Source organism: Phalacrocorax carbo, chromosome 23, assembly GCF_963921805.1.
Source record: "Phalacrocorax carbo chromosome 23, bPhaCar2.1, whole genome shotgun sequence".
Classification (NCBI taxonomy): Eukaryota; Metazoa; Chordata; class Aves; order Suliformes; family Phalacrocoracidae; genus Phalacrocorax; species Phalacrocorax carbo.
Window position 1 is genome coordinate 5,641,431 of NC_087535.1, and position 24,416 is coordinate 5,665,846.

At 43.3% G+C, this 24,416-nt stretch overlaps 1 protein-coding gene across 4 annotated transcripts in view; it reads left to right on the forward strand.

Moving 5' to 3' along the window:
• The window catches only part of SRGAP2 (SLIT-ROBO Rho GTPase activating protein 2), a 113,011-nt gene that overhangs the window by 58,931 nt on the left and 29,664 nt on the right, over positions 1 to 24,416 (forward strand). For 3 of the 4 annotated variants that reach the window (XM_064472340.1, XM_064472342.1, XM_064472343.1), the window contains 7 exons: positions 4,473 to 4,535; positions 8,130 to 8,345; positions 9,256 to 9,384; positions 14,112 to 14,336; positions 16,014 to 16,115; positions 16,973 to 17,170; positions 21,790 to 21,874. In XM_064472340.1, the coding sequence (XP_064328410.1) occupies positions 4,473 to 4,535; positions 8,130 to 8,345; positions 9,256 to 9,384; positions 14,112 to 14,336; positions 16,014 to 16,115; positions 16,973 to 17,170; positions 21,790 to 21,874 (1,018 nt within the window). The remainder of the gene's footprint in view (positions 1 to 4,472; positions 4,536 to 8,129; positions 8,346 to 9,255; positions 9,385 to 14,111; positions 14,337 to 16,013; positions 16,116 to 16,972; positions 17,171 to 21,789; positions 21,875 to 24,416) is intronic. The other variant, XM_064472341.1, reaches the window with a different exon arrangement.

The following is a 24,416-nucleotide window of genomic DNA, read 5'->3' on the forward strand; positions in this document are numbered from 1 at the left end:
TCATTTTAATCTATTTCGCATAATTGATGCTTCAGCAGTTTGTACAGTGAATGAGCAATTTTATGCAAGAAATAAGCAAATGGGCTGAAAAGAGCCGGGTGAAAAGCAGATGATTGGTCCAGTCCAGGCAGTTTAAGCAGCACAGTGAAGCGTGCTGCTGAAGAGCTCCTTCTGTGTGACAAGTTCAGTGCTCAGGGCATTTAAAACAGACCCAGCCAGTCACTTTCATTAATCATCTCCAATGTTGAGAAAAAGGCAGTGATAAAATCTTGGCGACCCATATCACTGTAGCGATGAGCAGCAGCTTCAGCTTTTTTCTTGCTTTCAGAGATAGAAAAAATGTCGATCTTGTTTCTGCAGACTGTTGGAGATTGGGAATCAACTTTTCTCTGTTCTTTAAATTAAAGACTCCTCAGAAAAAGCAGGGTGCTCTCCTTTGTCAGCATTTGTGTCAGACATTTATTTTTCCAGCAGCATATCTGGCCACCTGGGGAGCAGGTTTAGGAACATGGGGCTGGGACGTATGAAAAGGCGAAGGACCTGACCTTGGATGCTTCTGCTTGTGCGTCCCATCGCGCTGCCGACTGCGCAATGCCAGGCTGGTCTGAACGGGTCACGACGTACGAAAGCAGCTTGTAAAAAAACATCGATCATCTCAGAAACACAGTAAACTGAGCACTGTTGAACTGGGTGGTATTCCAAAAAGGATAATTTAAAATGACATTCTATAATCTTTCTCTTTTTGCTTTTCAGTTTATCAGTGTGGGGTTTTTTTCCTCATTGCTTAACACTGTCTTGACTTCTTAGGCAGAAATGCTGTGGGTTTGTCTGCATCACTTCTTTATCTTTTTCTTTTCCTGAATGGTAGGCATAAATAATCTTAGTCAACCAAATCTGATTAGAGTAAGTATTATATACTCCTAACGTGCAGAGCATGAAGGTTCAATCAGGCAAACACCACCTTAGTAGGTAGTGAATGAGTAAAATCTATAAACTGAATAAAGTTGTTACATGTAGCAGTAGATGCATTTGCACTTTCTAATTAGTGGGCAAATGTGGAGAAAACAGAGTTACTAGCTGATGAATGTTTCAGCCTGCCTGTTTTTTTGTGAATAGAAATGTTAGCATAGAAAGGCAAGGCCTCTGCTTTCTTTCTTGGCTTCTCCAATTACTCACCTGGATGTCTTCTATTAAGAAAACCTCAGATAAAGTGGAATTTGATGTGCTTTATCTTTTTCCTGCACCTCAGAATGATTAGAGCTATGAAATTACAGGCAGGGGTTTGAAAATATTAAAGATTGTACTGCAAGGGCTAAGACTGCATTTCTAAGATTTCTGCCGTTAAATACTGGTAACTGTTGGGATTTTTTCCATCTCCAAGCTGTTGAAGCTGGCTGGCGCCCGTGCATCCCAAGCAGGGACACCACTAGTGAACGTCACTTGGAGATGGATCCGTCCTTTCCCTCTGGTAGTGTCTGCGGTTGGGTTTTTTGTTTTTGACGAGGTAACAACGGCCGGTGTGTGTCCCTGCTCCCATCCCTCTGTCTGCCGGGGGAGGTGCTACAACAAAAACCTTGGGGGCAGACCTCGCTCTTGTAGCTTTTCCCTGCGCTCTCTGGAGCTGCTGGTACGATTCCTTCCCTTCCTCCAGACTGAGAAACATGTCCCACGGCTGACAAAGGCAGCTCTGTTTCATGCTTCTCTCCCCATCCCCATTGCCCCCTGTTTCGGTACCCAGCTTACAAGGTTGGCTCAAAGGCCTCTTCCTCCTGTGGTGGGCTCTACTGCGCTTCATGGAAGAAATAATTGACCATTATCCTTAAGTTTGGGATTTTGAGGGAGCTTTCCCCTTCAGTTGTGTTTTTGGCCCAATATATGGCTTTATAAATAGTTGATAATTGATCTCTCCCATTTCCCCTCGTCCTTTTTTTTCACCTTAAAGGGTGCATTGTATAACACTGAGCCCAACAGCTCTGATATATTTATAATATGTGGCAATCTCGGCTGCTTGCTACAAGGCAGGGATGATAACCAGCTCCCCGTCAGAATGGATATGGATTTTCCTGGAATTTCAAAGGGATGATCGGGCGTGATAATGTGCACCACAGAACAGGGTTGAAGCAGTAAGTTAAAATCATTTCAGCAGCCCGTTCAGGGGAACGGGATAACAGTTGGGACATCACTTCTTGGAGTCTTCAATGGCAAAGAAGGGAAGCATCTGTTTGGGTCTAACCGTAACTTCATTGGCTTTAATCGCTTTCAATCACTGTAGGCTGAAAGATGTAAATTGTAGTACAAATACACAGATTTTTCCTGTCATTTATACTCCTGCTATAGAAAAAGGGGATTTGTCAAGGTTGTGTGCACGGCAGTGCCGCGCCGTGGCAGCTGGAGCCGGCAAGGCTGGAGCGTGTGGCTGCACCTTTGCTTTGCTTTGCAAGGTGTGTTAGCAAAAGCTGGCTCAGTCTGCTTTTTGATGTGTCTGAATTCCTCAGCTTTTCTCACGGAAGCTCTTCAGAATGCAAACAGTGACAGTTTTAGCATGAAATCCTGTCTCTACTGAAGCGAAGATTAATAGTACCATTGAACTCATTAAGGAAGTTGCTTCACCCTCCTTTGCATCGAAGCTATGTGTGCAGAAACGCCTCTTCAAAGAGGGCTTTGCCTACCGGGGTGCTGCCGGTTGGTGATTACGGGTGCGCGTCCTTGGACATTGCAGTGTCTGTATTAGAAAACCAGAAGCTTATCTGTTCCTGTATTTAGGTAAAGCCAAATATGTGCCAGCACTGGCTCTTCATGCTGTAGCCGAGTCCAACTGCACATGACATGGAAGTGCTGGCTGCTCGTTACCTAGCAGGGAGTTTAAATATGTAAATATATTTTTAAAATCTGACACTCGGCTGCAGGGTAGTTTGTGCGTCAGCTGGTTTTGACAACCGTCGCGTCTATCTGCACCTTTTATTTTGTGTCTCTTCATTCTACTGTTTTAGTGAAGGAAGCGAGTTCATGAGTCACCCAGCCTTAGGTTTAACTCAGCAGCTCACTAATGCAGGTGTCCCCCAGGACAGAATGATTTACATTAATATGGTTAAACTGTATTGCAGGCCTTGTAGCTTAAAAAAAAAAAAAGGCAAATTGCTTTGTCTATTGAGGTAAATCCCATATTGATTTAAAATTTGAATGGAAATGGGAATGTATGCATGCAAAGCCCTGTCAGGGTAATTCTTTTTTCAATGTTGATGCAGTGGTTCTTTTTATGATGAAATGCAGAAGTGAGGGAGCATTTGCCGGAGGAGGCTGGAGGGTGTAGCAGGCTATTGTGGTAGCTGTGGAAGAAGAGGGTAAACTTTTGGTAAATCTCATGGAGTCTCAAAGGATGGATGGTGCGTCTAAAAGTGTGTACTTTTTTTAACGCTGGCTTTATCATACAAAACTAAAAAAATACATACAATGATGTGGTCAAGAATAGGCTGCGGCTCCCTACAGCCTTTCAGATACAGTCAGCACAAACTCTAGTCGGACCTAAGCCTCTCCTGCAGTACCAACAGGCAAAAAGACCTGCTGTTGAGCACATCTCCCTGCTCCTCCAAACTCCTCTGTGACAAACACTGCTTCTTCAGCCAGCCGTTTCCACTCCAGTATCCAAAAGTGACTGTTACCCTAGTGAATCTGGGAAATAGATAACATTCTGTGCACAAAGCTTATCAAGTGAGAGCTGGTGGGCACCACAGTAAGGTTTCCCTCCTGGGTCCATCTCTGTAAGTGGTAACACATTGCCAGATCCCATCTGAGCAACCTCGTTTCCTCAAGAATGGCTTTGCTGGGGTGGCACTGGCATCTTGTGATGTGCGTGTGGTCGAGGGAGAAGGGGTAAGGACAGGAGGGGCTGGCAGGCAGTACCGAAGGGCTGGGGGTGAGATGCGAGGTCATGGGAAAGAGCAGCAGGACTGCCCAGAGGTGGGAGTGTGAAGGAGGTGGTGGCTGGCTGTCATCGCAGCCTCAGAGTCTGCCTTTGCCAAGGAGGTACTGTACATCAGTAAAATTGAAGTATTGCCTGTTTTGTGATACAATGTTCAATAAAGGAAGATCATTCCTTTTGACCTTTTTACCCTGCATCTCTTTCAGCTTCCATACTAAGATGTCCAATATTCATAGTTTTGTTTGATCCATCTAAAATGGGCAAATCTATGTGTTTTCAGGCTTGTAATGTTGAAAATCACCCGTTCCCTGGAAATTTTCCTGCCTCCATATGATAAGACTTTTCTGACTGTGCATATGTAACATTTTGGTTTATTAATATTGTTTGTGCAATTTGATCATAAGTGGCTCTGGGCTGAGCCGTTATTGGATTTGCTAGCATAAATAGTGGTGCTTAATTGAGCCTAAATTATTTGTAGATGCGGAGCATGCTCACTTCCTCCGCCTTTTCACCGTCTTCCCCAATTAACTTTCATTTCTCTGTTTTGTTGCAGAGCAAGGAAGTGGGAGTGCAGCTCCAGGAAGACTTGATGAAGGTCTTGAATGAACTCTACACGGTAAATCAAACTGACTTCTTGGCATCTTTTCAGGCAGAAGGAAGAAGTGTTTGACTTCTCCCAGCCTCCTGTTACACCAGAGACTAAGCACCAAGATTGATAAATGCCTGCAGTCTTTGCAGTCTGAGGCAGCTTGTGCTCGCCAGTCTAGAGTGCCATAAATCTTACTTTTTCACTCTATCCTTACATTGTTTCAGCTCTCTGAGCGTTGGCTCTGCTTCTCAGAGATCTCACCTTAGAGCACACCTGCTACTAGCTGCAGTGTCGGTTTTAAAAAGAGTAAGAGGTATTGGAATTATTTCCAAATACACTAAAAATAGTCACTCCATGGTTTTGTGTGGTCCGAGCATATAAAAGGCAGCATACAGCTTCAGTGGGGGGACCCATTGTGGTTATTTGTTCCTCAACCCTTTCAGCAAAACAGCTCCCTTTAGAGTAGCAGTCTTCCATCTGTGCTTTTTGCTTCTCAGTGTATCTGTTGGAGACACCAAGAAAGGGGCATTGCCTCGGGAAGGAGAAGGAATGCGTTCATAAAAGTTCATGTGCTGCTTAGGGATTTTTCTCATCACGTAGACGAATGGAAAAGCCTGTTTGATTAAATGTTTGCTTTCTGCAGCTGCTACTGAGCTAGTTCTTGTTTTAAAAGCAGAACCTACACGTGGTTTTGTTGCTCAAAGTGTCTTTTCTTTCGTCCTTCCCTAGTGACACATTGGGTCATTACACTAAAGTACGTGTTATTTCCTTCATTCTTTCAAAAAATGATCAGGGATGTTTCTCAAGCCATGGCGTATCGATCTCGTGATGAAATTAGATATTAATATCAATGCTAGAGTATTGGGGGAGGCCCTGAAATTTCTCGTACCAACAAAAGGTGTGGAAGGGAATTGTGTCATTAGAGCATCGAAGCCAAATGTTCGGACTCATCTTTTAGGAAAAAAGGGAGCTTAGGAGCAGGAAAAGGGAGTTCATTTTGCAGCGATGTTCTTGCTGCTGAAATGGCAGTTGAAGAGGTGAGACTGTGAATCCAGTTTCTGATTTTCCTCCTTTTCCGTGCCAGCGTGCTTGGCATGACTGAGTCTCTTGTGTGGGCAAAGTGGGTTGTGTTCCTCAACAGGAAAGCCACGAAGGAGCAGTGCGGTGCAAGCTGGAGGCATTTTGAAGCTGACCCACGGTTCGATGCGCTGTCGCTGCAGTTGTTAGTACATCCTTGGCTTACAAGAGTACGAGCAAACTGAGTTGTGCTCATGTTCCTGAAAGGCAGAGAATTTACTTTGCGTATGAGGTGCCTTTGTAAATGCAGCAGTGCCTGTCATCGGCGCTGCCTACTCTAGAAATTATTTTTTATTTGAGGGCACAATCTGATTCAACTTTTGAGTCATGTACTTGGACGGGATCCTAAGGAAGAGTAGAGAACTGTCTCTAAACACAGACTTGTAGGAACTGAGATTTATTTCTAATCCAAGTTCACACGGCGCTTAAGCTGATAAGGTGACTGGTTAGTGGAGTTCGCCTAGACGTAGGTAATGATTTCTGCACGCCAGGCTCTGACAGATCACTGAGCCAAATACTGAGTCCTGATAATTTCTCTGTCACTGGAAGGAAGATCTTCCAGAATTCAGCCTTTGATAACCAAAGCTGGGGTATTAGCTTTTTTAATGTCAGTGCTAGGAACTCGATATCTATTTATGGATTCCTTCTGCTCTAAAATTTTAAGTTGTCCCTTCACCAGAAAATTTCTTTTCCTTTGAAAACTCTGCTTTTGCTGATCACACTAAAAGGTGTTTCTTGCTGGACTCAATCACCGGTGGAATTGCTTTCGTTGGTACTTTTAAGAAATACTTCCACAAACTAACCTCTAGTTCTGCCGGTATCTAAGGGATTGGCAGAATTTGTGTTTCCAGGCAAAATGCAGATCCATGAAAACGGACAAAGTCTTTAGTTTCCCTACACAGATGAAACACAGAGGCTTCTTACTTGGACGTTTTTGTCCTGAGCCATCCTGTGCAATCGCCCTTGACTCCGCTCTTGCCCTCAGCAGGCACTGGGGAGTCAACAGTAACCCCATCCCAAACACGGGGCAGGCAGAGCTTGTGGTTGCCGATGCGGCGCTGTCAGCGGGATAAAATCATTAAAATTATGATTTCTTTTTCTGCTTCTCTTGCTTTCTGCCAGTTCCACTTTCAGCGACAGAGGAAAAGAAACTACTTTAGATCTATTATTATAAATGCCTGCTTTATAGTCTAAGCATATGCGGGAGCTGAAAGCGTGTGTGTGTAAATTATTCAGAAAGTCTCTCTTTAACACTGGCTGCGTTCACATTCTCTTTCATGTTTAAAGACAACGTCTCTTTGTATCTGAGAACCTTTGCTGATCACTGCATAAAGGGAGAGACGCATCCTACTTACGTAAAATTATGTTATGGTTCAAACTAAGGTGAAATAGGTATAAATGGGTTTTCATCTAAAATAAATCAAATGATTTGCAGGTGGGATCTTTATTAATGCTGGAACGACGCTATTGGGGTGTCTTTATGCACCTTTGCATTTTTTTGGCCCCTATCAAAAGTATATCATAATAATGTTTGCTTTGGTAGGTGAATTGAATTGCTTTGCAATCGTGGCTAAAAAAAGCTAGTTTATTAGTTTATGTATTATGCCCTTTGGTTTTTTGGTTCTGTCTTCTTGACACAAAGCTAGACTATGAATATCCTGTGAAACAAATGGGTTTTTTTTAGATTTTAGGCAATATTTATCTATACTTACTGATTACAAAATGTGCTATAATAGAAGTTGTCGATATAGTACAGGGTCCAGGTCTCCCTGAGCAAAAGAACCTCAGCCTTTTATTAGTATTTTTATTATGCAAGGTGAACAGAGGTGCTTTTATATATCGAATTTGATTTAAACAAGTCAAACCTGAGTTGCTTTTGCAGCCATTGTGCTCAGACTACGGATCTGCATACAGTTCCTCGAGACTTGTGATGTTAAGGACTGATTCATCCAGATGAAAGACTGATAGGCACCCCTTCTGAAACCTTACCTGCTGATGAAAAGCTATCATTTTCCAACGTTGACATGTAATTTTCTTTGAATAGTAAGGAGGCTGGATTTAGTCTGTATCTTTTTGGGGGGTTTTATGACTCCTTTATTGGGTTGTACAAGAAGGCACATGCCAAAGTTAAACAAAGAAGCAGCTGCAAAATAATCCACTTTGATTTCAGATTTCAGATTCATTTCGAGAGCCAGTTTCATTCATGTACCTTCTGTCATGCTTTTTTGAGATGTGAAATTTCCCTGTTTTGGCAGTTTAGATATTTCTGACTCCCAGCTAGCAACCTGACTTGCTGGTCACTGTCCAAATGCCTTTGCTTACTTAGTCTGGTATCTTGCATTTAATATAAACATGATGGACAGCTGTTATAAAGTGGTTATGTTAAAGAACTTGTGTATGAGTAACTCTTCTCCCTAAGACTTGGTCGTGCAGATAAAGTAAGGCAGAACATCCATATGCTGAGTTGGTTGGTCGGTAAGCCCACTTCTTCCTCAGCAAATCAAACTGTGGTGCTCTCTGACTTTTGGGTATCATTTTCTGCAGGTCATGAAAACCTACCATATGTACAACGCTGACAGCATTAGTGCTCAGAGCAAACTGAAGGAGGCAGAGAAGCAGGAAGAAAAGCAGATTGGGAAGTCAGTGAAACAAGAGGACAAGCAGACGCCACGCTCCCCTGACTCAACTTCCAACGTCAAGTTTGAAGAAAAACATGTTCGACGAAGCTCGGTCAAAAAAATTGAGAAAATGAAGGAGAAGGTACTTCCGTAGCACTGCTACTGCTTGTGGAGAGTGCTCGGGGAGGGGACCTTTGCAGTAGCCCGGCGCAGGAGCTACTGAGCTCCCTCCTTTGTGACATTCAAATGCAGGTCTCGGTTTTTGTGCACATTTTAAATGTTTAGGTTTAGGAAAGGCAAAAGCTAGCACCAGGTTTCTTTTAGGACGATCAAATAGGCATTTGGTATTAGCCCAGGTTATACAGGCATGGCACAGAAAGCTAAAATGAGGTTAGAGTATGAAAGTAACCACCGCCTTCTTGGAAGTCATGGTTAACAATTTTTTTCTTGCACAGACTACAAGACTTTTGTTTCTGTTTACCTTTTCATGCCAGCGTAAGACCTGACCTGTGCTACAGGGAGACACGCGATCCCAGACTGACTTCATGGGCAGAACCAGTTAGCAGTCGGTCAGTCAGTTAAGTAGTTCAGTGCGAAGATTCAAGCCAGTAGAAGGTGCAGAGTTATTTTGGATTGATTTAGGCTCTGAAAGGACTGAGTTTGTCTGATTTCTGCTGGAAGATGTGGAATGCCTGCTGCAGCCTTCAGACTACCTGTGGGCTTCCAGCAGCCGCTCCGGTAGTGCTGGAGCTGGGCCGTAACCTCATAAACCCACTTTTTTCCTTCATTCTTCCCTTAATCTTCCCCAGCTCACGGTCTGTTTTAAGAGGTGACTTTACATGCAAAGCTGTCTAGTATAGTAATGCTTAAAAACCTCTAAATAATCAATCTAAAGTCTGTGTCTTTGAGTCTTGATAAAACTGGAATCCAAATGAACAAAAACTCCGTGAGCGGGGTAAGGTTTGTTCAGTGTACCCCGGGGTTACTAAGAACGCTCCTACTCCTGCTGCATCTCTTTGTAAAATATATTCTGTCTTTGGTTTCCCTTACAGCGCCAAGCAAAGTACACAGAAAACAGACTGAAGGCTATTAAGGCAAGAAACGAGTACCTGCTAGCTCTGGAAGCCACCAATGCATCCGTATTCAAGTATTACATTCACGACCTGTCTGATCTCATTGATGTAAGTGCTGCTGCTCGGGTGCCTGCAATGGATATCATTGCCATTAACTCCCCCACGTGCCTCTCCTTCTTCAACATCATATATACCAGCACAATCGGTAACCTCTGTAGGGCTGTGGAACGATGGTCTTGGATGGGCAGCTTAGAGGGTAACACCAGGCGTGATAATTGGCCAGTAAGCTGTGAAGTGAGCTTTTCTTAGATGGCAAACTCGGAGTTTGTTGCGCAGGTAAAAGCTTACACAAGAAATCTGGCATTGAAACGTGTAGAACGAGGAGTTGCTTAGTTAAAATGAAACTCAGCGTCAGTATCACACTCTTGCTTGACATTTTCTATTTACTATTTTGAGCAAACCCGTAAGATTATAACTCAGAAGCACATTTAAAAAAAGGTTAACTGCAGAAACAATATACCAGTTGGTAAAAGAAATTGAGGACAGAAGCATTTTCTAAAGCTGCTTTTAACTTGTTTTGAAAAATGCCATATATTTGAAGGCTAATGCTTTCTCTAGCATATTTCACAAGAGGGACGAACCTCCCTGCTCTTTAGACTTTCCATTCTCTGACACGCCAACCCACCAGCTCTACGATATTTCTCATGCCTTGGGACTGCAGAGCACTTTCAGTTTGGTGCTGAAGGGCATCAGAGGAGCGTCAGCAGTGATGGAGGTCCCACTGCTTGCCGCTCCACAGCCCCTCTGTCTGCACAAAGAGACAAAGAAATAAACTGGCTAAAGAAATCAGTCCCCCCTTCCCGTAGAACGCTTTCTGCGGAAACTGGGTAATGGAGCAGAAGGTGGAGGGAGCTTGTTCCCTAGCTGCCTGCAAGCCCTCCCTTCTGCAGCTGGGTGATGCCCCTGGTGTTCAGGGGCCATCAGTTCTGCTTTTAGTAAAACACGCAACAAAAAAACCCAAATCTCTCCTCTTAGAAAGCTCAGAAAATCCAGTTAGGTAACCCGAGATCTTCCACAAATACGCAGCTACCCACTTCAACGTGCAGAACTGGATACCAAACGCACTGAGCGCCTTGTGTCTGGGTCACTGGCTGTTGCTTGATGATATTCTGCTTGCCAAGGACAGCCCGCTGCCGTCACTGTTAGAAACGCTCAACTGCAAAGCCTGAAGGGAACTTCCTTTGTAGGAGCGGGGAGTAATGAACAGAAGTGTCTCTAGACGCAGGCAATAAAGAGCACCCAGATCATTCTTAATTAGTCGGCTATTACAATACCTAACAGTATATATAATATGTTTATTCAGCTGATTGTGAAATCACATGAAGTGCGCTTCTGTTAGATATTTATTTAAACCTGTCCTTTGGAGGTCAGGGTTGTCAGTGCTAGACGGTTTTGAAAAATACTCTTATTTTCAAATGTCATGTTTTGCAAAATTGCTGTACTGAAGGACACGTTTGGTTTATACCCGCTGCCTGCTTAGGAGACCTTTTTTTGTTAACATTTGCTCAACTTGAACTGTGCCATCTTGGGTTTTTTTTAGCAAATGATAACTTTCTGTATATCTTTATATTGAAACATTCAAGATAGGGGTTCATTTCATGGACATCAGCGTGATTCAGCTGTCTTAATTTTTTTTTTTTAAAATCCTATCTATAAGTCCTCCCCCAAATACTGCAAATGTGCTTGGTTCTGTTGTCTAACAGACTGTTCTTAGTACATTTTCATGAGTCATATATAGGGAAGAATCCATTTGGATTTCATAAATCCATAACAATTTTTAAGCACAGACCTTTTAAGTAGCACGCTGACAAATGGAGGCTATCCTGCTTTGAAGGAAGTGCTCCTCTCACTGGCTAGTCCGGGCCGTCTCGGGGGCATGGTGGGCAGCGGTGCAAGACAAGAAGCCAAGCCTCTGCAGTGCATGGATTTGTCACTGCTCCTGGAGAGGAGCCATCGTGGCTCTGGGTGAGTCCGTGCCCGTGTTAACCCCCTTGTGGTCCTTGAAGCATTCAGTTTAACGCTGTGTTGCAAGTTCTCATAATCTTTAAAAGAAAAGTGTTATCTGCTCGGTTTTCAGAAGGCATGGAAAAATGTGGGACTTGCCTGGGAGCGCAGGAGACGGAATTCAGTTATCTCATTGTTAAGACGCAGGGAATATAGATTTACTAACGCCTTTGATCCTGAAGGATCGAAAATTAACAATTATAACCAGTAATGGTTATCTGAAGCATCTGACTTAAATAAAAATGTGATTTTTAAGCCAGGTCTTAATTCTTTTCCTTGATCTAATCATTTGATGATATTGAATTTTTAAATATAATATCAAAGCAATCTTCAGAGTTACTTACAAGTAGATTGTGTTAGGCCAACTAGCATTAAACTTGTGTTTATACAACACATTGTGTTCCCCCTCCAGTGTGCATGGAAGGATAACAGTGAGTTAATTCTTCATCGTGAGTTAAGAGCAATAAATTGTTTCTGACATAGCCCAGTAGTTTTGAATTTCCTCACTTCGGGGACCGAGGCAGCTCTTTGATGCTAATGAAATATTACAGTAATGGGGAAATCTGTATCAACTCGTATTTATGAAAGGGTCACTAGGGCTGAATTTAAAAAAAGATAAAAACGCATGTGTGTGTGTGTCTTAAAGCTTAGTTCACTCCCCTAGGAATAGGTGTACTATTTCTGTTTACTCCAGGATCTCATTCTTTCCCTTCAAAATATCAAGTGCATTTGAAAATCGAGTGCTCTTTCTCCTTAAATCTTCTATTTTGGGCCTGTTTGAAAACTGCTAACTGGCAAAGGGTTAATCGGCTGTCACGTTGGGAAGTGAATTTGAATGCATTATCATTAAATTCTTATAAAAAATTGATTTCCTTAGAGAATGATTCCATCAAACATTTATGTAACCCAGAAAAGGGATGGCAAGACTGATAACGTTTATAAATATGGTAAGCTGGACTTTTAAGAAGTGAGGGAGTGGGCTGAAAAATGTTTTCTGTCACTGGCTTCGATAACATAAAGCTCAAAAACTTCACCGTCTTAATGTAGCCGTGCTGCTCAGCGAGGTGGGGTGTAAAATATCAAGTCCCATTTGACTTCCCAGTCCCACCAGCAAGCTCCCGTCGTGCAGCGCATCAGCTTTCCCTCCGGACGCGGATGTGTGCTGGAGAGGGCGAGCGCAGGGAGGACGAGCTGGTGGCCCTGGGTGAGTGTGCAACCATCTGGCCTACAGTAGGAGGAGAAAAGGAGACCCTGCTCCTCTTAAATCTGAGCTGATCCTAATCCTGGCTGGACTGTTGGCCCAACTTCGAGTAGCTTTCCCCAAATTGCTGCAGAGGGTGGCACGGTAATGTGCATGCAAAAGAGCAGTAGCTTTGGCTGTTGATCCAAGACTGCCTCCACACGTGCTGATTCTCAATCAAGCCTCTTTTGGTGTTTTTTTTCTTTTTTGGCTAGTTTTTGTTCTTTCTGATTGAATGTAATGTCCCTTAATTCTCTGCCTCCAGCCTAACCAGCAACTGCAGCTCTTTTTACAAGACTCCACACCTGCCACAGCTTGTTGGCACAGGAGCCAGGCATCTAGCAGCGCTTGGTGACAGAAATTCTGTGAAAGCAGGGAATGGTCCAGTAGTTGCTCTCTCTTCTCCCTCCTTCCCTCCCTCCACCCCTCCTTTCCCTGCCCCCCCCCCTTTTTTTTTTTGCGTTTGCACACAATGACAGTGATGAGACCCAAATGATGGGCGAGGAGGAGATTTCATGTGAATTTTGCTTACGGAGCAGCCCAGCAATCAAGCAGATGGTCTCTTTCTTTTTGGATATTCTCCTAGCGTATGTAATCTTGCTTGTAATTCCAAGAAGGTGGGCTCCTTTCTCGCTCGCTTTGTTAGATGTCTGAAAAATTCAGGCTGTTTCTGATCAGCTAATGAAAAGCGCCTTTCTCCCTTCTGAAACATTAAGACTTGGCTGCACAGCCCTGGTGGAGATGAAGCTGCCTGATTGTCTCCCAGTGACATCATCCTGGTGTCAGTCATAGCCAGGAAATTCTTGACCACGACCACTTTCTGCCTGAAAGTTTTTGCTCTTCTGTTTCACCCCAGCAATGAAGTCATCCCAACTGATGGCTGCTTGCTTTTTGGATGACTCTGTTCTTTACGCCTGTGATGTACGGGTCGTGTTCTTGCTTCCTGAAATACGCTAAATTAAGCAGTTTTTTGTATCTTGGGTGGAATAATTTAGAAACAAATTGACCTTTGCAGATGATCCTGTGTCTTGTTTCTCCAGGTAGTACTTAAGTGCTCTTTTCCTCTTTGAATAATTTTATTTAAGCATTTTTGGAGTGTTTTCAATAGGAATCAGTGCCCCTGAAAGTAAGGTTAGAATCTAAAGAAATACACTGAACATACCCACTTCTACATTACTTTTTGATATTTATTTTTTTTTAACAGCATGCAATGAACTCTCTAGTACTCCGTGAGAACTCTGCAGAGTATTATAATAGTTTAAGCTCTACTTGTCTTGGAGGCTAATTATAACATGATGTTGAAATTTGTAAGGGATTAGAGATTGAGAATTCTATTTAGGGTCAAACTCTGAGGACCCCTAGTCAAGATGCCTCTGATCAATGAGAGATGTGAGACTGCTCTGATACCCAGAAGATGATAAAATATCCACGACCTGTTGTCCACTTACATAACTTATAGCTTCAGAGACATTTTAATTTCCATTACAGAATTTCTTTGCTTATTTATATGGAACTGTGTGTCTTTTTCCAGCAGTGTTGTGACCTGGGATACCACGCTAGCCTCAACAGAGCTCTCAGGACATTCTTGTCTGCTGAGCTAAACCTGGAGCAGTCAAAGCACGAGGGTCTGGATGCCATTGAAAACGCCGTTGAGAACCTGGATGCCAACAGTGATAAGCAGCGCCTGATGGAGATGTACAACAATGTCTTCTGTCCGCCCATGAAGTTCGAGTTTCAGCCGCACATGGGTGATATGGTCAGTTTATATTCCCCCTCCGCTCTCGCTCTGTAAACACTTGCAGCTTTGCCTGTTTACTCTCTGCGTCTTTGACAGATAGACCCAGTAAAAGGCCACCTGTTTGGCTCTATTTTTGGGAGGTAGAAGGGAGCCTTGGAAAAGGGAGCTGATTTGAAGATAAAGCAGACGCTTATGGCACCGATGTCTGAATATGACTGACTCTCTTTTTGACTGCTAAAGCTACTGAAGATGAAAATGCTTAATTAGGTGTAATACTAAATGTAGATAGGAAACACTGTTCTAACCTCTCGTTCAAGCCACAGCTGACCTCTGCACCCTGAGACAGGCTCTGAAGTTAGAGATTTGAAGGGGCAACAAGATAAGAGACTTAAATACTGGTTTTTTGAGGCATTTGAGTGTGTAATCTTAGAGCACAAATTGGTTTATAATGGTGCTTTATACATCTTCATTGTGAGACAAGGCAGTCGGAGGGCTTTCGTTTTTGGCAATGAAAACCCCTCACTTTATAGGTTTATCAAGATGTGGTTACTCATCTGGGAACTGTTTAAAGTTGCACAAGCTGAAACCGGTTCACAAATCTAAATGGGAACACATGTACAATGTAATAATTCAGGTCAATTGGTTGGATTTCTAGATTATCCTCCTGAACACTGAGGAAAAACTGTAGGGATGGTCTCTTGCAGCCAACCGCTTGTTACAGTGTCTGCTTAAGGCCTGTCTTTGCCTATTCACTCTTAAGTGAAACCCTCAGACTGCAAATGACCTTTGGTTTTTCTGTGCTTTGGTGGTATCCTGTAAGATCACGGGAAGAAAAAGAATTACCTGCAGACTGTTGCTCAGTTACCAGCTCACATTCGCTGAATCATTTATCTTGGTGGTTCTCAAGGCCAAATGAGTATTTTTAAATGCAGGCTGATAGTCTTGTTGCAATGGTCCTGCATGCACCAGATTGAATATATGATGGTATCTGTGCATGATAAAACTCCAATTCCAATCTCTGTCATTAAACAATAGCCTTATGCAATGAGGTCAGTGTTTCCGTTTTAAAACAACCAAACGAACAAATACCAAACTAAAAGGAGAAATGCCACATGCTGTGAAATAAGACTAATTCTTCACGGAACAGAGAAGCCCACTGTTCTGGCATATTTGACAGGTCCCTAACCTGATCCTTTCCATTTCGACATCACTGCACTCATTCGGTGGGGAATTGTGCCTGTTGCTGTGGCATACAGGTAGTTCGGCTGCCGCTCGCACCCCTGCCCCAGGATGCCTGGATAATATATTGGACTGAATTCTTCTTCATGTGCTAACAAGCACGCTTGCTTCTCCTTGAGGTTTCAGGGTGTGATTTAGCCTAATATCTGTGACAGAGGTTCTTCAGACTTGCAAAACTCATGACAAGCCTACACTACTGAAAGTAGCTATGCTTTTCTTGTTCTTTGATGTTCAAGTTCTGTCTCTCGCTCACTTTTCAGCACAGTCGGGAAGCGAACTGCAGTTTGGTAAAACGCAGACCTTTCCCACTGATTGAAATCCAGGGCTACAAAGATTTAAAACTAAGCACTTCGGAGGGTGTTTGTTTAAAATAATATAATGATCTGTTTGCAATGTTCTTGATTACATGTGGGTTTTTTTCCTAGCCCTCTGAAAACGGTGCCGTTTCTCTTCCAGGAGTCGCAGCTATGTGCCCAGCAACCAGTCCAGAGTGAGTTAGTGCAGCGGTGCCAGCAATTGCAGTCCAGATTATCTACGCTTAAGATTGAAAATGAAGAGGTGAGCTAAACAACCAAAGCCAACCACCCTTTTACTGCTTCCAGTGGGAAGTGGGGACTAATTAAAGGAAGAGTCTAGTTTCTGTAATCCTCTTTTATGAAGACTTGCGGCTAAATTCAAGAATAAGGCAGCTGAGGCCAGCAGTATATTAGTATGTGATTTCACATGAAAACTGCATGCACAGAGAGGATCCTTTAAAGTACCCACACGTATCTTTCTTCCCATCCTTAAGTTGGTAGGGGTGGCTATGTTGCAAAAGTTGTATTTGAATAGCTAATATATCAAGGGGAGTTCAACGTTCTGAAGTGAAGATGGCGAATTTGCATCGTGTCAAGTAAGAGCTAATTTTTGTTGAATTGGTCATTTAAGATGAGAAGAGTAGATCAATGGCACTTGCTTGGGAGCATGTCAAAATACCTGATCTGCACCTCTGTGTTCAAGCATTTGTAATCCTCCTTGGGCAAAATTTGTGATTCCCTTTATGTCTAGGAAGTTGATTCTGGCCTTCAGTAAAATTTTACAGTGCTGCAAATTCCTGGTTTTGACATCTAACATTTGATGCCCAGTAGATGTAGTTACAGAAGACGATTTTAAGATCTTTGTTCCAGCACTCTTTGCATTGAGGTTAAATCCCCTTACATCTCCTCATCCCAGCCTGTAAGATTAGAGGTGTTTTCCTACTCCTGGCAGGTTCCATGTGCTGTTAATGAGCAAAACTTCACCTCAGTTACGGCACATGGGATGTGAAACCAGTAGTATCTGTTTATTTGTAAAATGCTGCAGGGTACTTACTGCCTCTGCTTCTTATTGCACCCCACTATCTTCATTTTTTAAGTACTCTTATTCTTGCTGGGCAGGTTAAGAAGACTATGGAAGCTACGCTCCAGACAATCCAGGATATAGTCACGATAGAGGACTTTGACGTCTCTGACTGCTTTCAGTACAGCAACTCTATGGAGTCTGTTAAATCCACTGTCTCAGAAACATTCATGAGCAAACCGAGCATTGCCAAGAGGCGGGCCAACCAGCAGGAGACGGAGCAGTTCTATTTCACAGTAAGGAGTTAATTTTCAGTATGAGCATATATGATGTAATTAGAATTATACTCGCAAGAGAGTGCGGAATGAGGCTGCTGTCTTACAAAAATGCTTCTGTAATTGATTTTGGACAAGCAGAGTATGCATATTCAGTTTTAAGAAGGGTGCTTTGAATTCTTTACAAATATATTGGGATACCTCTGTTGATGTGAACTTTGTGGATAAATTGTGTAAAATTTAATTTCTTCTGCATCTAAAAGGGGAATTGTCTGAGAAAGAATTTAATAGCTTGTAAATATCAATTTTCAAAAACAATACAAACTAAAAGAATGTTTAGCTCTTTAATTTCTTGTTATCATCTTACAGTTTCAGCTCACATAAGCTTTTAATTGTGTCAGTGCATTTTTACAAGATGCTAAGAGCTTCTTATATTGATTTTCATACCAGACTATGTGTTTTTTCCTAAATTACATTATGTTAAACTGTTGAATTCACTGCCATTTTAAGATTTCAAAAGAGCATGTGAAAATCATACCTCTGATCCTGGTTACGTTGTCATTCCTTTGGGCATCTTTTGCTGTACCTACTGCCCTTTCCGTTCCTCTTCCGAGAATGGTGCTGCTGATGAAAAGCCTGAAGTTTCTGTGCAAATTACTCGAGCTGGCAGGATGATTTCTGTCAGGCCTTGACTTAGAAAAATTAAAAAGCCTTCATAGAAGGTGAAACTGGCTATTGAGACAAGTGGGTGGAGAAACTGATTCAATTAAGAAGGGATTGACCACCCTGCCCAGGGTTATGAAACTAGAAAAATGATTTTTTTAATTGAACTCAAAGCATTCCCTCTCTAGAGAGGGACTATTGTAAGTTCAAATAGGAGACGGAACCCAGGACTTTATTTGGATGTAATATCTTTCCGTTTCACCGTGTTGGTCTCCTGCTGCAGAGCAGCGAGGTCGCAGCAGGACTGCGGAGCCGTCTCCGTAAGCAGAGGTGCAGCCTGTCACGTCCTGCGCAGCCTGGGCAAAACAGCTATCAACAGAAGGAAGCTCTTCAGGGAGGCCCTCTTAAACCAGCCTAATCAGATGCTTGATTGATCTGCTATTGACCAGGCTTACTAATATCCTTTGTAAGGGTCTCAGGGTTTGAATCTGTAAGGAGCAGGTTTTTTCAGTGTATGAGAAAACGCTTAGATGAGTATTAATGAGACTGAGGGCAGGGCTGCGCAGCAATATGGCGAGGCGTTCTTTGTGCAGGAGGGAAAACAAAGTGCAGTGCAGAAGAGAGATTTAAATCCCCTCGTACCTTATGACGTACTAAGTGCTGAGGGATGCCAGCTGAAAGGACACAAATTTGAAAGAATATTCCGTATTACTATGAAACTCAAGCTGGAAATTCCACATACTGCATTGCTAGCTAGGCAGAGCTTTTAGGTAAATATAGTGATGCCGCCGTGGGAATTTAATTGAAGGAGTACTGACTGTAGCATCTCTGTGCTGGTGTGAGCTGTATTTCCGCTAGAGGCATCTCACTGCACGCTGGTGCTGCGATAGCTCTGTTGTTAGGGCTTTGAAGGAAGATTTGTATTCAGAACAGAAGCTTAAACTTCTCCATGTCGGTGAAAAGCATAGGAGTGATGATTGACTTAGCACTGAGCTAATGCCGGTAGCTCGAGCAAGGAAGCAGCAATGGCTTCAGGGAGCTGAAATCTGGGGATGCGTCCTGGTGCCTGGCAGGCGGGTACCGCCGCTGCCATGGCTACAGCCCTGCTTCCTGAGCCAGCAAAACGGGAGCTAGCGGTGCCTGTCGGAGCTGAAACCCCACTGCCGACTGTAGCGCAGCTGGCTCTCCGCCCCACCTGAGCAGAGAAGGGGGAAGGAATGATTTGGTTCTTTTCACCTCTAAAACAGGGGACCATTTAAGTTCTTAGTCGAAATGTTATTTTTTCTGTTAGAAAGATAAAACCCCACGGCAATGTTCATTCTGTGACGTGTTTTAAAAATTAATGTAAATTTATTATTACCGAAAGCTTGAGACATGGGTAAGTACTATACAAAGTTCCCCTGCTAATCAGTCCTACAGAAGCGCCGCGTTGGCTGTGTCAGTGTGCCGCTGTTCCCACGTTCAGTCGCAGGGGAGCGGGGCTCTGATTCACCCGCTCCTTCAATCGAGTCCCTTGTTTGAAGTCATTCTTGGGGGGTGGAGGGAGGGAGGAAAACTGCTGAGCTTTCCAGATTGGAGACAGTTAAGGATGTGGCACAGTAACAGAAACTGTTTTTCTTTATAGCCTGAAAAGCATAAAATCTCCTTTCCCACAACGCAGGAAGATACGGTCTAGTTTGCATTTCGCTTCATTATGTATGCCACCTGACAGCGGGTGCTCGCTGGAGAGATACTGCCATGAGTTTGGGCTTGCGGGGGTGTCAATGTTGCATGGTTTTGAGGAGATGGTAGGTGCAAAATGCTCACCGTCTCTGGCTAATAACAGATCTTCACCTCTTAATTTCTACCGTGCGGAAATAATGTAACTCGAGGACGTTGCTACTGCTTTGTGTCTGATTGTACTTAGCCTGACTCCAGCTGTGCTCTGCCAGAAATGAAATCCTACGGAGTTCTCCTGTAGTTTGATTATTTCTTTTCTTGACTGCTGCTATTAAGCCAGAAATCAAATGCTAGTGGATCTTTGTAATTCATTGAAAAAAGCCTGAAGCCCAATTTTCAAATTACTTACTTTTTTCATAAGAATACTGGTAACAGGCAGGGTACTGAATGTTAGGCATGAGGAAACAGAAAGAACACATGAAATACTGCGCTGGATAGGCACCTTATCTTTTTCTCCTTCAAAACAGTCCCTGGTACCCATCTGCAGGCAGGCGATGTTCTTAATGTGGCCGCTCCAAACGCCTCAAAGCCGGAGCGATCGGGCAGAGCATCCGCGAGTGCCAGCGGCGAGCCTCTGCCCTGCCCGGCCCCGCACGGGGGATCCTCCTGCCCTGCGCTGAACTGCAGCTGCCGTTAGGCTGAGCTTAGGTGTTAAAATCTGCTTCAAAGGGAAGCTTAACTCCCTTCCAAATCAAGTTGCTTTGGTGATCTTTAAGCTTCTGCTAGAGCTATTTGGAGCTGAGCCTTCTAGCCCTTCTGTCTCTCAGCCTGATGGTGACTTTGAGACGGGGAGGTCGGCACATCGCAGAACCAGATTTATCCTCAAATCCCCACTTCAATTTTCTGTCTATCTTTGCAGCTTATACTCTTCATGTTTTCTTCTGCCAAGATGTGATGCAAAAATTTAACTGATTTTGCAAAATACATAGTTGGGTCTTGGCAAACAGATTCTCCAGGGAAATTAAAAAAGATATGGTTAATATTTTTTTTGCCACAGCGGTCACGCTTCCTGATTTCTTCTAAAACAACAACAAAAACATTGGAAGTGTTGGTATAGGAAGCAGGAAGCGCTGAGAGTCTCCAAAGGGACTTAATTCTTGTGAAATTTTTCTTCCAATGTTGTCAACCAAAGGGACATAAAATGCAGACTTTTAGCAGTTAATTAAAGCCCCAGCTCGGCCGTTTTTGTCACGTCAGTGGACGCCGCTGCTGGGCAGCCCCTAACGGAGCCTTCGTTAGCTCCTGGACGCTTTCCCCCCACCCTCCGCAGTGCCGCAGAGTATGGATGTATTGCTGAGGGCCCAGGCACTCTATTAGCTAAAATACCTTTTTTGTTTTTTACCTTAAGGATTTGCAGTCTAATTTGGCAAGACCAGACCAGAACTGGAAGAAAGTGGATAGAATTGGGGAAGGGTGAAGACAAGAACTGGAACATTTCGTTGTTAAATAAGAATCCTTTTTGTGTTCATTTTGCTAGCTGAATTTTTAAAATAGCTCATGTTTCTAAAGAGCGGCCTGTGGTATTTAAAGAGTTATGTGCTATTTATGTGTGTTTGAGTGTAAACCTGTCCTAATAATAATGTGGACGGCTGCCGTACAGCAGAGTATTTTATGCGCTGCGGCGCGGTGACGATAAATAATGCTGTTCTGAACTGCAAAAAAAGGGATGAAAGAGCTGTAAAAAACCTAGCGTTTACAGAGCTGTGAAAAATCAGAAAGAAGTGGGAAGAATGACTGCATGATTGTATGGTATTTCACCGAGAGAACAAATCTGAGCTCAAATAATATCTTTTATTTGTTTTGTCCTGTGCCCCCCTTGCAACCCTGCGTATCATCCAGCGTGGAGGCAGGCGCACTATTTGACAAGTAAAATGGGGTGAGAGAGGTTAAGTGAGAGAATAAGCACAGTAGCAGCCTTTTAGTTTGTTAAAACAGATTGCTCATTCAGTTGCCCGTGACGCGCGAGGGAAGCGCATTTCCATTTCACCCTGTCTGGAGGGGAGCTGCATGACAGCTTCTCAGATGCCTGAAAGATGCCGAACATTCAGCTGATTCCACGGTGAAACAATAGAAATTGCGCTGCAGAGACGTAGGGACCGCGCTTCAGATTCACACAGGTGCACGAAGGAGGAGGACTCAGTGCGTCTTTTGCACCGTAAATTCCAGTGTAATTCTGTACTTGAGCATCATGTTCAGAATCCAGTAAATGGAAGAAATTAATTGCCTACTCATGATCTTGGTTTTTTCCACCTTCACAGAAAATGAAGGAGTATCTGGAAGGCAGGAACCTGATAACGAAGCTCCAAGCTAAACACGACCTTCTTCAGAAAACCCTGGGAGAAAGTGAGTCTGGGACCCGCTCGTCACTGCTATTAGCCAGGCTATTGCGCTTACTGGATTAGTCAGCTGAGTGTAACGGTCTTGGATTACTGATGCAAAGGGGACATGCTCGTGTTTCATGAATTTATTTTTCCGATCTACATGATGGAGAAGCCAAGTGACCTACATGGCTTCTTGATTAACGGTGAACAGAAAATGCTCAATGAATCACTAATGCGCATCGCTTATTTGTGAAAATGAAGCATATGCCCATTTGTTCATCCCGTCCTCTCCCCGTACACGCGCATTCTGCTCCTCACTTAATCATCGGTACTGGGGCAAACCTTGTGATTTACAGTTTACTGATTAGTTGAGCAGTATTGCCTTGCAGGCTGGTCAGAAGTTTTGTCTGCATGGTAGTTTAGCTGCTTCTCACCTCTGTGGGTTCAGTCCAGACCAGACTAATGTATGTGAGCACAGGCTTTTATTAGGAGAATACCAAACAAATTTCAGAGCATGTAAAATATGTTGCCTATCTAGAGGGCATTAGGCAAGGGGCGGCAGCCAGAACCGAGTATGCATTTGCTATTAGTGTCAGAACAAAGGAAGGTTTCTTTCCCTTCATGGTATGGGCAAATCCTGTTGGCCAAACACGCTTAAACTATGCATCCAAGTTTCCATAGAAACCTGTCTGCCTCCTGTTTGCAGCAGAGAAGGTCTTCACAGTCTAAATGTCAGGTCAAAAAATGGCTCAACTTGTTCCTGGGTTTGTGTGCCGGAGCAGGGCTTGTGTTTTGATATGTAACTTAACTGGACTCCCCACAGTTTATGGTGTGCAGATCTTCTGAATGAAAACTTACGCAGCATGTGGTCTTTGAAGTGCTTCGCTTTCAGTTTAAAAATGCACTATAAAAATAAAATACGTACGGCTACAGTAATTAAGAGTTTCATGTTTGTCAGACCCAAACCACTAGAAGGTAAAGAAGGGATGTTGCCATCGTTTTGAGCTTTATTGTTTAAAGTCGCTCGTCCCTTCAGCTGTCCTGTAGAAAGGGTGGATGAAGGCAAAGATCGATGTCCTTAGGGTATTTTTTTCTGCCTCTAACTATCTCCAAATGACACCCATGCTGCCCCCGTGACTAATCACATTCCTGGATCATAGCTGACCTCTGCATACCGAGACCTATTTCCTCTTAACCTGCCTGCCCCTTGAACCCATCTCAAGCTGTGGAGGGGGGGAAAGAAGAGGAAATTAAATGCGATTTCTGTATTGCTATGTAGATTTAAAGGCTGCTTCTGGTTTTTTGTGGTTGCTTTGCAATACCAGAGCTGGCTTAGTCACTCTGTGAAGGGGACCCAGTGTGGGTCAGGGTGAGCTCCATCAGCTTCTGAAAAAAAAATCACTTCTGTCATCTGTGAGATCAAAAGGAGCTGAGGAAGGGAGGTATATTTTGTCTCCAAAACCACATTAGCGGGTTAATGGTACAAACTGGGGACCGTGCCTAGGCTTATCCATAAAATGTCACTTAATTGGGAAATGGGCAAATAAAATTCCTTTCACAAGTCCCCGGAGCATGGTTAGAAGCTTTATTGAAAAATGTGCATACAGCTGCGTGTCTTCAGTCCCTGGAAAATTCATGGGTTTGTTACGATTTTTATTCTTTGCCCCATCCTCAGGTGACATTTATTAGTCCTCTTGCAAATTACCTTAATCTAAAGATGACAAGTTCCAGTAATAAAAATAGCAGCAAGTCTTCCTATCTACAAGTAATTATGTCCCTGCCTACTGTACACATTTGTCACCCTAATCTAGGAGCCCCTTGATGTTGTCACAGCCGTGTAATTTATATATATGAATATTCTGTGATGGAAATGGGACAGATGGCTGGAAATTCTGCTTCAGAATAACATTTTCATGTAAATTATGCACTGTTTTGGCTTTACGTAGGGAGAGGAAAGTGGCTATCGAGATGTGTTCAGCTAATTGTCAGCCATCAGCAATTAGACGTTTCCCTTGTTCGTTCTTCCATCTCCCCAGGAGCAGGAAGACGTTGTAGGCAAGGTGGATTTTTCAGCTGTTGTAGATCCGTATGGTTTCGCTGATGATGATCTACACCAGCAAAAGCTCTGGCCTGTGCAATTCCCAGGGGGCACATACTAGTTTTGTGTCTCTCTCACTCTTTGTTGTGCTCTTTTAAATGATGCCGGCATTAGCGGTAGTCGTTAGCTTGGCTGCTTCCTCGCAAACTCAGTGCAAGTGAACGGAACGCTTTTATAAATATGTTTGTGGAAAGTATCATTAAACGTCTGCCTCCCAAAATAGCTTAATGCCAGCACGTTCAGTCTGTGGGCTAACAAATCCGTGAATGTTTTCAATCTTACTAACTGGCTTTATAAAGTATAATCTCTCGCCCCACCAATTCCCCTGGGAAGGGGGAGGGAGGGAGAGGTTGACAAGCCCAGTTTTTTGGCAGCAGAAGTCAACAATTAGAATGCACAGGGAACTAATTTTCAGAAACAATACTTTCCAAAGAAAGAGTCCTTGGGCAGCCCGAGCCGTGTGCTG